Here is a 13266-nt window from a genome sequence, read left to right as displayed (position 1 = left end):
CTACGGAAGCAAAATATTCCTTACAGGTGGGGATATCCTTTTGCTTTGCATATCTCCCACAACCATAAGATGCTCACCATTAAATCAGCACAGGACATTCCAGAAATATGTCAATATCTAAATGTAGACACACCAGCACTTCCTGAGGACACTGTCTCACCACAACGCTCCATAGGTAAAGAGCCACGGACCCCGGCGAGTAGGCCTAGGTGGTCCAGAGTGGCGAAAAAGAAAAAAGTGAAACCATGAACTGGACTGCTAGGTAATGTTGTCAAAAATTCTATCTATTACTTATCCTTGAGTGGGTTTTAGAGCCCGCTTTGGATAACTTTTCTAATAAATACTAGTGGTATCCATACCTATACTCTGAAAGTTCTAGACATGTTTCCATTAGAACTACTGCACAACCCATTGTTATTTATAGGCTTATGCTTAGCTGTTATACTGTTCAGAATGTTATTTTAGTTCAATTTAGAGTTAAGTTTTTGTTTTGTTTTTTACTGCCAACCTATTTTTATGTACCTGTCAGATGTGATAGAAGAGATGTCTCCAGCCTATCTTGCATTAACCTCACAGTAAATGACACTTGTCTAGACCTAGAACCCCTGCTCATGCATTCCCCACACTCTCACCATCTATTGCCTTTAAGTGTTAGTCACACAGGTATCCCAGTAAATACTAATGGCTTTACCAACGATTAATTTAGTCTCACACAATGTGAGAGGGTTAAACTCAGACGCTAAAAGACGCACGGCATTTAACCATTACAAACGCCTCCAGGCGAATGTGATCTATTTACAGGAAACCCATCTTACTAAACTGCAACTCCCCAAATATTGGTCCAGAGGCTTTTACCAGCATTATCATTCCACTGCAGGGGAAAAAAAAAGAGGGGTGTCGATACTTCTACATACATCATTACACTTTACACACATTGACACGACTGTAGACAGAGAAGGAAGGTACTTGTTGGTGAGGGGCCAGATTCAAGGCGTAGATGTCCTGTTTTGCAATATATATGCCCCAAATGAGAAGCAGGATGCGTTTTTCAGGGAAATCACACGACTACTAACGGGCTGGTCACAAATCAGGATAGTGTTAGCGGGGGATTTCAATATTGACCTCCAAGCACTCAAATATGCCAAGCCCCTACACCCCTCTAAAAAACTAAACCACTTAAAGAACGTAGCGGGCGCAGTTTTAAATTCACTAGCTCCACATACTCTGGTGGATACCTGGAACTCTTTATATGGGGTCACAACAGACACAACATTTTATTCGACAGCGCACAATAGCTATTCCAAACTCGACTACATAATGATCAGCCAGATTTTATGTCCAATGCTGTTGTCAGCTAAAATCCACCCATGCACTTGGTCAGACCACTCCATTACACAGATATCACTCCAAGGTATAAAAAACCCCAATAGAACACAGACTTGGACATTTGACCCATCCTGCCTCCAAAACCCACTGACAAAAGACAAATTGACACAGGCAATGGAAGAATATTGGGCTTTGAATCGGGACTCCACCAGCAATCCAATCTCAGTCTGGGCTGCCCATAAAACTGTAATTTGAGGCCTGTTAATTAAAGAAAAAGCACAGCTTAAAAAGACAGTAAACTTGACTTTAGAGAGATTAACTAAGGACATTGAGAGTCTGGAGAGGGAACATAAACTAACCCTAGCCAGGTCCACCCTAAAACAACTAAATCAAAATCGTAGTCAGCTCAACGAGATCCTTAATAATCAATCGATAAAATATGCCCATAGACTGAAGACGCAGTACTTCCTCTACGCCAACAAACCCGATAAGTACTTAGCCAAAAAGATTAGGGATAATTATGCGGCGGTGTCTATACCCCTTATATGTCGGGACGATGGTGGTGAGACTAGACAGCCACAGGAGATTGTGGATACCTTTGCCTCATTCTATCGAGTGCTGTACGATGGTAAAAAAGTTTCCCAGAGCACATCCACCAAAACCTCACTTAATGATTTCCTTACCAAAGCAAATTTGAGGAAAATCACAGAGACAGATAGGGACTCCTTGAATGCCAAAATCACGGCGATGGAAGTGGCACAAGTCATTAAAGAACTTAAGCCAGGCAAGGCTCCTGGGCCTGACGGCTTACCGAGTGAATACTATAAGATGTTTGCAGGCCTATTAATCCCACACCTCACACAATTAGCAAACCACATGCTGGAGGGCAGGGAGCTACCTAAGGACCTACTTCAGGCTAAAATAGTAGTTATCCCCAAGCCAGGGAAAGACCCAAAATACTGCGCTAGCTATAGGCCAATATCCCTCATCAATCAGGATGTCAAAATTATCACAAAAATCCTAGCTAACAGACTTAAACACATTCTTCCCACTATAATACACCCAGACCAAGTTGGTTTCATTAAGGATAGGGAAGCCCCAGACAACATAAGAAGGATGGTGTCGGTGATAGACTATCTCGGGAGTCATGGAGTGCCTTCTCTGCTCCTCTCTCTGGACGCGGAGAAGGCATTCGACAGGGTGGATTGGGGATATATGATGGCGGTACTAAAAGAAATGGGGTTCAGGGGATCCTTCATCTCAGCAATAAATACATTATACTCCAACCCTACAGCATATGTGAGAGCGATTGGTCACCAATCTTGCACTTTCAATATTCTAAACGGCACGCGACAGGGGTGCCCACTGTCGCCTCTGCTTTTCGCCATTTGCATAGAGCCACTAGCAGAGTACATCCGGGGGGAGGCTGGGGTCTGGGGCCTCAAAATAGGGGGAAAGTCCCATAAATTAACACTATTTGCAGATGATGTCCTCTTGACCCTGACTAAGCCGACTAGCTCCCTGCCCATTGTCTATGACATCCTGGATAGATTCTCCACAATCTCAGGATATAAGATTAATGTGGATAAATGCGAAGCCCTCCCCATCGCTATCCCAAGGCCCACTATCAAACTACTAGAGATTAATTTCGATTTTTCCTGGGTATATGACCATGTGAAATATTTGGGGGTCAAGCTGACACCTAATTTCGATAGACTCTACCAAGCCAACTATCCCCCTTTATACAAATCTATAAAACAGGACATCACGAAGTGGCAACAGTGTGGCTTTCGTGGTATGGGCGACTATCGTCGATCAAAATGAACATTTTGCCTAGACTCCTTTACCTCTTTAGGACACTACCAATCGAGGTCCCCAACAAAGATTTAGATACTATCCAATCCAAACTAATTTCTTATCTGAGGGGAGGTAAACATGCCAGAATTCCCGGAATAATACTCACGAGACATAGACAATTAGGGGGGGTGGGGCTCCCCAACTTAAGGGACTACTACCAGGCTGCCAGACTCACTCAGACTGCAATATTGGGGAGACGAAACTGCGATATTGTATGGCCTGCTTTAGAAGCTGCCATGGGGGGACTTAGCTCACCAGACGATGTACTATGGAGGAAGGGGACGCTGAAGACCATAGGGGGTTTTACGCCACAAGCATTACTGACCTCTTGCAGACAATGGCATAAGTCAATAAATTTTCACAAGTTAGTATCACAGAATACTCTCGAGAGGCCATTAAAATACATACTCCCGGGAGACTGTCATATACACATAGACAAATGGGAGAACAAAGGCCTGTACAGGGTGGCAGATTTTATGCAACAAGGCTCTATGATCACATTTACACAATTACAAAGAAAATTAGAACCATTACCCCTGCAGTGGTTTGTGTATTTGCAGGTATCCTCGGCTGTCCATTCTTACACTCTTGGGGGGAGAGGAATTCAATCCACTACACTTGGGAAACAGTGTAGCGCACATCACAGACCCAAACAAGCTATCTCACATATGTACCACGCGATACAATCAGCCAACATAAAGAATAAGCCACCCATTGTTAGTAGGTGGGAGAGAGACTTGAATATTGATTTAACAACAGAGGAATGGCACACTATAACATTCGAGGCAAGTAGGGGTTTATTGAGTGCAGATCTAAGAGAAAATAGCCTGAAGTCTGTGTTTCGTTGGTACTTAACACCCGAGAGACTGGCGCACTCTGTCAAGGGGGGCTCCGGTTTCTGCTATAGAGGATGCGGGACCAAGGGTACATACATACATATGTGGTGGGAGTGCCCCAAGGTTAAGAATATATGGGATCAGACCTCAGACCTCTTGTCCAACTTGATTGGAGACCGTATAAACATTAGTGCCCAACAGGCCTTATTAAATGCTAGAACCCAGGGTTACAACTCTCACATAAACACCTTTCTTAGAATAATGTTCACCACAGTTAGAACCTTAATAGCCAAACATTGGAAGACGGGAGTACCAACTTGGCCGGAGATTACCAACAAACTTGCCGGAATGTATGCTATGCATGAGACAGCTGCCCACCTACAAAATAAGATGGACTCATTTGGGAAAATCTGGTTCTACTGGATAATGGGGGGAGCCAATACCAACCCCTGTTAAATCACATAATAGAGAGAGACTGAGAGGTAGTTGTAGATACAAACCATAGCACAGACAGAGATATGGCTGTGACATCCAGAGATAAGAGGCCGAAAGCAGAGCATTCAGCATTCTGACAGGTTTATTATTGTTATTACTGTTCAATTTATATATGTTTTCCTTTTTTTTTCTTTATGTATACCTTTTATTACTTTTGTATTGTTCTTATCAAAAAAGAAAAAGTGCAACTGGGGTGCTGGGGGCCTGGCTCCGGACTGGGTCCCTTAATCCTTTTTTCCTCACAAACCTTTATATGTCATTTCATATTGTTAAGCCCAGTGTGGGTTGGATCCTTGGTGGCCCAGAATTATTCTATGTATGCTCATTCTGTTATGATATTTTTGCACTTAATAAAAACCATTTCAACTAAAAATCTCTATTTGTAGGGTGGTTACCGTTGACTAATCCTCGTTTTCTCACCTAGGGTGGGGAAGGGGTTCTTACGTGTTCTCCTTGATTGGAAGTACCTCAATATCTGTGAAGGGTCCGTAGGTCCTTGTTTTCTCGCCTCGTAGGATTGTTTCCCTCTTTTGCGTTCTCAGAATCACGGAATTTAATTCTGGTATTGGAATGCTGTGGGTCAGAGTGTTTTCTTCCCTTGAGGAGTGTTCCTTCTTTATGGAAGGCTGCAGTGTGGGGGTCCTTGGTCCCGAGTATGAGTTTCCTGTCATGGTACAGGGTAGCATGTCAGTTTTTAGTAGTGGTCAGAGTTCTACTCTGGGGTTTAGTTTCCTCGTAGATCCATCCTTTTTCTTCCGAGGGTCTGAGACTCTTGTTTTCGGTCTTTCGCTAGCTTTTGGGCTGGGACCGTTATCCTGGAAGGAAGGCCAGGGATCAGTCTGCTTTTAGCAGTATGGACCGTGTACCTTTATTGGAACTGTCCTCCCCTTTGATAGGGGGATTTTTAGTGCAGATCTCTCTTCTGGCGGCAGCTGCTGCTGGTATGGTTCGCTCCTTTGATCTGGAATTTTCTGGTCGGGAGATGTTGTCGAGATTTTTCAGCACTTCTCGGTGGGATGAGTCCCACGATGGCTTAGGACAGCTTTGCTGTCTGGCGATTGATCATCACAGGTGGCTCTGTGCCCTCTTGGAGAGCTCTTTTTAAGCTGCTAGGACGGTTTTTCTGTCTCTGCTTGTCTATGCTTGTCTAGCCTGATGGGTTTTGACTCGTCTAGGTAGCAAGGGGGGTACTCACGGTTTTCTGGAACACCATAGTTGGTATGGTGCTGTGTCAGGGATATGAGGGTGGCGGTCATCCTGGTGACATTTTCTCCTGACTTATCTTCTGGTCCTTGTCCTCTAAGGGAGTTTTGTTTCCCTGGACAGTGGTCCTGTGGCAACTTCGGGTTGCTCTGAGTTTGATTGGTCCTTTGGGTATCTCATGGGGTCCTCTATTCTCCCTCTCGGGGTAGATAGGGATTTTGGACCAGTTTGATTTGAACCCGTGTTGGATGGTCCTTCGGATCTCTTTTGGGTTCTTCTACTCTCCCTCTCGGGGGTTGATAGTGTTTTTTTTGTGGGAGTTGAGTGCCGCTGGCATGACTCCTCGGAAGCCTTTGTGCTCGACAGACTCTGGGTCTGAGTGGTCTCTAGCACGGCTTTTGCAGGTTGCAAAAAGGTTATAGTTTTTGTGGGGTGTCGAGTAATTTCAGGCTGTGGTGCCTTTCGAAGGAGCCGCATTTTTTTCTACCCACCCAATGTTTGCATTCAGTGTCCTCTAGCTTGGGTATTGTTTTCCCAAAAGTATTAAATGCAGCTGTGGACTCTTCCGATTTAAGAAGAAAAGCATAAATTATGCTTACCTGATCATTTTCTTTTTTTCTGACAGGAAGAGTCCACAGCTCCCGCCCGCGTTTTATTTATGAGGCGGCAGTACATTTTTGTTCTTCAGGCACCTTTTTTCACCCTGATATTTCTCCTACTGTTCCTTGTTCCCTTGGCAGAATGACTGGGGTATGAGGGAAGTGGGGGAGGTATTTGAAGCCTTTGGCTGAGGTGTCTTTGCCTCCTCCTGGTGGCCAGGTTTTGAATTCCCAAAAGTAATAAATGCAGCTGTGGACTCTTCCCGTCAGAAGAAAAGAAAATTATCAGGTAAGCATAATTTATGTTTTTTACATCTGTGATTACCTTGTATCTAAGCCTCTGAAGACTGCCCCCTTATCTCGGTTCTTTTTCCAGACTTGCATTTAAGCCAATCAGTACTGACTCCATAGGAGTGACCACAATGTTATCTATATGACACACATGAACTAGCGCTGTCTAACTGTGAACAGCTGTCAAAATGCAATAAAATTAGAGGTGACCTTCAACGGCTTACCTAGGTTTAGCTTTCAACAAAGAATACCAAATTAACAAAGCAAATTTGATGATAAAAGTTAATTGGAAAGTTGTTTTAAATTGCATGCTCTATCTGAGTCATGAAAGTTTAATTTTGACTAGACTGTCCCTAAACAAAATACTAGAGAAGCTTTACTTTGCATTGCAGAGTACCTTGGTATAGTATGCTTTGGCTGTATAAAAAACGCATACTATTGACTTGTCCCTTTTAAAGCTTCTCTCGTGGGTGTTACACACTTCCTGCCTATCAGCTCCACTCTGGTGAATAGGCGTCTACTGTTTGAGGGAAATGATTTTTGATCCTAAGAATACCTTTCCAAAAATAAATTCTTCATAAATTTGTAGGATTGAACAATACAGCTATTTAGATGGGAGTCTTCTACTGAGCCCAATATTTTTTACTGTTATTTTGTATCTATCTTACTTTATTGTGAATTATCTTTTCTCTGAAATCCTTTTTATAGGTTCAGGATTGTGTTAAATTGAAGTATCCATACTTTTTTTTATTGTTTTTACACCTCCCTGTCCATATCTTTCACAGAGGGTTGAGAACATAAATAAAGTATAGATATCAATAAATAAAATGATTTAATTAAGCAGACCCATAAGTTCTCACAATAGAGGCAGCTTATATACAAGTCAGAGCACAAATTAGGAAGAAAAAACTATAAATTATAACATAACCGCAAACACCATAAGTAGAATGGTGGCAATGCTCATTTTTACACAAATATCCCTGCTTCATTATCTTGGTATCATTTGTTGCAGTAGCAGCAGCACCGCACTACTGGGAGCCAATGACATGAGGCATATATGTGCAGCCACCAATCAGAAGCTCCTGAGCCTACCTAGCTATGCTTTTCAACAAAGGATACCAAGAGAACAAAACAGATAATAAATCTAAATTGTCAAGTTGTTCATAATCACATGCTCTATTTGAATCATGAAAGAAAAATTGTCCCTTTTAGGCTCTTTTTTTTTTTTTTAGACTTTTCGAAAAAGTCTTGGATACTATGGCAAAAGTCAGGAAGTACGGTGTCCGTTTGTGTTGTGTTACTGTTTTTGACATGACATATCTGACGGAAGAGGAATATACATTGTAATGACATAGTAGTTTTTATGTCCCAAAACTGGTTAGGAGAAGGTATTTTCATACCTTACGGGGACCTTTTCAAATAATACAGATAATGTACAATAAATGCAATTTGTACAGTATGTTTATTATAACAACTTAATTGTTATATTTTAGTAAAGCGTGATTTGAACTATTGATACGATTTTGTATTTAGGCTTAATAAGTTAAAACAATAATGTATTTTTCAGCGTGTAAGGTCCGGCAGAGATGGCAGTGGCCGCAGTCGAAGAGAGGGGAGTGCAAGCAGTGGTAAGCATCTTTATTATGTTGGGTTTTTTTCTGCATGTTTTAGTCATAGTCTAATTGTTTCCAGGTTACAAAAAGTGTAACTAGAAAGAATAAATCTAGCACATAACAAATGTACCCAGATGAATGTGTGCTCTGTAGCATGGGAAGCGTGTAAAAAAAGTTTTTGTTTTGTTTTTTATCCTGCACCAAATAAATACATACTGGCTTCAGCATTTAGGTATAGATGGGTAATTAGGGTTCGTTTTATATATCTGTATAAGGGAAGTAAAAAAATAAAAAATGTTTTTATTTCAAAATGTATTCAGTCATGTTATAAACTGTACCTACAGAAAGAGAAGCACTCTCTCAGGAACGAACAACAGCTCAATAGCTTGTTCTATGGCGATTTATCACCTGGGAGCAGCCTATTTTAGCCTAATTGTGTTGTTGACACAGACAAACTTTTCCGAACAAAGTCACTCCAGACCCGAAATACCAGGCAATCCTTCTCTAAACAAGGAACATGGCAACCCAAGACAATTGCTTCAGCCTTGTTTAGGCCTCATCAGTAAGGTGCAGCCATATTCCTCTGAGCACATTGGGCAAGGAGTCCACGTCTGGTTTCCCCATCAGCCTTAGGGTGACTTCCCTATGGTCATATTACAAATACATATCCCTCACTGACGAGGCCCAAAGGAAGCCGAAAAAATTATCTGGGGTTGTCATTTTCCTCAGTCGGAGGAGAATTGCCAGATATTTTGGGGGCTGGACTGACCTTGTTGGGCGGGATCAGACTGATATACTTCAGGAAAGCTTTCCTTTGTGAAAAGTACAATTGGGCCATAGCACAAGCCACTGAGCTGTTGTTTGTTCCTGGTATGTAAATTATAAACTGTCTAAGCTGTCCCCCAGAAATGTGTTGATGAAACTAAGAAATAGGTTAACCACAAGCTAAACATGAAGGATGCAGGGGTTCTGATAGGAGATTTGCACAGATCTCAGTGCAAAGCACTTTCGCAAGAATAAATCCGGCTTTAAAAAGAGCCGAATGCAGCTTGTGGCCACCACCTTCTTCTGCATTAGTTAGCTCCCGAAGTGCACAAATGCACATATCTTTCACTTACTGCCCATTTCTGTGTTTCCATAGTCTCCCTCCTTTACCTCCCCCTCTTGCCCAGCATAGAGCACTGGACATGTGAAAAAGGTACTGATTTACAACCCCTCTAACTGCCACTGAGATTCTGCACTAACCTAGCAGTAAAAAGAAAAGCAGCAGTATTTCTCTTGCAAGGTGTATCCAGTGCACGGATTCATCCTTACTTGTGGGATATTCTCATTCCCTACAGGAAGTGGCAAAGAGAGCACACAGCAGAGCTGTCCATATAGCTCCCCCCCTAGCTCCACCCCCCAGTCATTCTCTTTGCCGGCTCTGGCAGCAGGGCCTCTCTACGGGAAGGAAAAGCCTTGCTCTATGTGTTCAGAAGCCATGGTGGAACCCCCACTCAAAATGTGTCCCAAGTGCACTAATGTGTCTATACACTTCAAGGATCATATTGTGTCACTTAAAAATATAGCCCTAGATGATTCTTTGACTGAAGGTAATGAGAATAGTCCGCCTTCCTCTCCCCATGTGTCATCACCAGTTACGCCCGCTCAAGAGATACCTAGTACCTCTAGTGCATTGGCACCTATTACATTGCAACAACTAGCGACAGTCATGGATAATTCCCTTGCGGCCTTTCTATCCAAACTGCCAGTTTTCCCTAAAAAGCGCGATAGCTCTGTTTTAAGAACAGATGAGGAGCAGTCGGAAGCTTTGAGAGGTTTATCTGATGTACCCTCACAACACTCTGAAGTAGGGGCGAGGGATGTGATGTCTGAGGGAGAAATTTCTGACTCAGGAAAGGTTTCTCAGCGGGCAGAATCAGATTCACTAGCGTTTAAATTTTAATTGGAACACCTCCGCGTATTGCTTAGGGAGGTTTTATCAACTCTGGATGATTGTGACCCCAAATATCGAGAAGTCCCTGTATACACTGATGCGTTTCCGATCCCTAAGAGGGTGGCGGATATTGTTGCTAGGGAGTGGGAGAGACCAGGTGTACCTTTTGTTCCCCCCCCCCCTATCTTTAAGAAAATGTTCCTCATAACTGATCCCAGGCGGGACGCGTGGCAGACGGTCCCTAAGGTAGAGGGGGCAGTTTCGACACTAGCCAAGTGCACAACCATCCCAATTGAAGACACTTGTGCTTTTAAAGATCCTATGGATAAAAAGTTAGAAGGTTTACTAAAGAAAATATTTGTTCAACAAGGTTTCCTTCTCCAACCTATTGCCTGCATTATTCCTGTAACTACTGCAGCGGCTTTTTGGTTTGAGGCACTGGAGGAGTCGCTCAAGAGGGAGACTTCATATAACGAAGTCATGGATAGAATGAATGCTCTAAAGCTGGCTAATTCTTTTATCACAGATGCCGCTTTGCAATTAGCTAAATTAGCGGCGAAGAATTCTGGTTTCGCCATTATGGCGCGCAGAGCGCTTTGGCTAAAGTCATGGTTGGCTGACGTGTCGTCCAAAACAAAATTACTGAATATCCCTTTCAAAGGAAAGACCCTTTTCGGGCCCGAGTTGAAAGAGATTATTTCGGATATCACCGGGGGAAAGGGCCATGCTCTCCCGCAAGATAGGCCTTTTAAGGCTAAAAACAAGGCTAATTTTCGTTCCTTTCGCAACTTCAGGAGCGGTCCTGCTTCAACCTCTGCAACCGCAAAGCAAGAGGGTAACGCTTCACAGCCCAAGGCAACCTGGAAGCCTTTGCAGGGCTGGAACAATGGTAAACAGGCCAAGAAGCCTGCAGCTGCTACTAAGACAGCATGAAGGGGTAGCCCCCGATCCGGGACCGGATCTGGTAGGGGGCAGACTCTCTCTCTTCGCTCAGGCTTGGGCAAGAGATGTTCCCGATCCCTGGGCATTAGAGATCGTTACTCAGGGATATCTTCTAGAATTCAAGGACTCCCCTCCAAGGGGAAGGTTCCACATTTCTCGTCTGTCTACAGACCAGACAAAGAAAGAGGTGTTCTTACGCTGTGTAGAAGATCTAATCAAGATGGGAGTGATATATCCAGTTCCAATTACAGAACAAGGACTGGGTTTTTACTCAAACCTGTTTGTGGTTCCCAAAAAGGAAGGAACTTTCAGGCCAATCCTGGATCTAAAAATTCTAAACAAATTCCTCAGAGTTCCATCATTCAAGATGGAGACCATCCGGACAATCTTACCTATGATCCAGGAAGGTCAATATATGTCTACCGTGGATCTAAAGGATGCGTACCTACATATTTCTATCCACAAAGATCATCATCAGTTCCTAAGGTTCGCCTTTCTGGACAAGCATTACCAGTTCGTGGCCCTTCCCTTCGGGTTGGCCACCGCTCCCAGAATTTTCACAAAAGTGCTAGGGTCCCTTCTGGCGGTATTAAGACCGCGGGGCATTGCAGTAGCACCTTATTTGGACGACATCTTAATACAGGCGTCGTCTTTTCCCAGAGCCAAGGCTCATACGGAGATTGTTCTGGCCTTTCTAAGGTCTCACGGGTGGAAGGTGAACATCGAAAAAAGTTCTCTGTCCCCGCTCACAAGGGTTCCCTTCCTGGGAACATTAATAGACTCGGTAGAAATGAAAATATTTCTGAAGGAGGTCAGAAAGTTAAAGCTTTTAACTACTTGCCGAGTTCTTCATTCCATTCCTCGGCCATCTGTAGCTCAGTGCATGGAGGTAATCGGATTAATGGTAGCGGCAATGGACGTAGTCCCTTTTGCTCGAATACATCTCAGACCACTGCAACTGTGCATGCTCAAACAGTGGAATGGAGATTATGCAGATTTGTCTCCTCAGATACAACTGGACCAGAAAACCAGAGATTCTCTTCTCTGGTGGTTGTCTCAGGATCACCTGTCTTAGGGAATGTGCTTCCGCAGACCGGAGTGGATAATTGTAATGACCGACGCCAGTCTGTTATCCTGGGGCGCGGTCTGGGACTCCCTGAAAGCTCAGGGCCTATGGTCTCGGGAAGAGTCTCTTCTCCCGATAAACATTTAGGAACTGAGAGCGATATTCAACACGCTTCAGGCATGGCCTCAACTAGCGGCGGCCAAAGTCATCCGATTTCAGTCGGACAACATCACGACTGTAGCGTATATCAATCATCAGGGGGGAACAAAGAGTTCCCTAGCGATTACGGAAGTAACCAAAATAATCAGGTGGGCGGAGGATCACTCCTGCCATCTATCTGCAATTCACATCCCAGGTGTAGACAACTGGGAGGCGGATTTTCTAAGTCGTCAGACTTTTCACCCGGGGGAGTGGGAACTCCACCCGGAGGTTTTTGCTCAGCTGACCCAGCTATGGGGCATTCCAGAATTGGATCTGATGGCGTCCCGTCAGAACTCCAAACTTCCTCTCTATGGATCCAGGTCCAGGGACCCCAAGGCGGCATTGATAGATGCTCTAGTAGCGCCTTGGTCCTTCAATCTGGCTTATGTCTTTCCACCGTTTCCCCTTCTCCCTCGTCTGGTAGCCAGAATCAAACAGAAGAAGGCTTCGGAAATTCTGATAGCGCCTGCGTGGCCACGCAGGACTTGGTATGCAGACCTAGTGGACATGTCATCTGTCCCACCTTGGACACTGCCAACGAGGCAGGATCTTCTAATACAGGGTCCATTCAAGCATCCAAATCTAGTTTCTCTGCAGCTGACTGCTTGGAGATTGAACGCTTAATTCTATCTAAGCGTGGTTTCTCTGAATCAGTTATAGATACTCTGATCCAGGCTAGAAAGCCTGTCACCAGGAAAATTTACCATAAGATATGGCGGAAATATCTTTGTTGGTGTGAATCCAAGGGTTACTCGTGGAGTAAGATTAGGATTCCAAGGATATTGTCTTTTCTCCAATAATGATTGGAAAAAGGCTTGTCAGCTAGTTCCTTAAAGGGACAGATATATGCTCTGTCTATCCTTTTACACAAGCGTCTGGCAGAGGTACCAGATGTTCAAGC

The 13266-nt window shown here is 43.7% G+C and overlaps 1 protein-coding gene across 1 annotated transcript in view; it reads left to right on the top strand.

The window, feature by feature from the left end:
* IFT88 (intraflagellar transport 88) overlaps positions 1-13266 on the top strand; it is a 192339-nt gene that overhangs the window by 169422 nt on the left and 9651 nt on the right. The window contains exon 23 of the mRNA XM_053708525.1: positions 8175-8235. Coding sequence (XP_053564500.1) covers positions 8175-8235 — 61 coding nt within the window. The remainder of the gene's footprint in view (positions 1-8174; positions 8236-13266) is intronic.

The sequence above is a fragment of the Bombina bombina genome, chromosome 3, assembly GCF_027579735.1.
Source record: "Bombina bombina isolate aBomBom1 chromosome 3, aBomBom1.pri, whole genome shotgun sequence".
Lineage (NCBI taxonomy): Eukaryota > Metazoa > Chordata > Amphibia > Anura > Bombinatoridae > Bombina > Bombina bombina.
The sequence above is the reverse complement of the archived record's forward strand: the minus strand, read 5'-3'. Positions and strand labels throughout refer to the sequence as shown.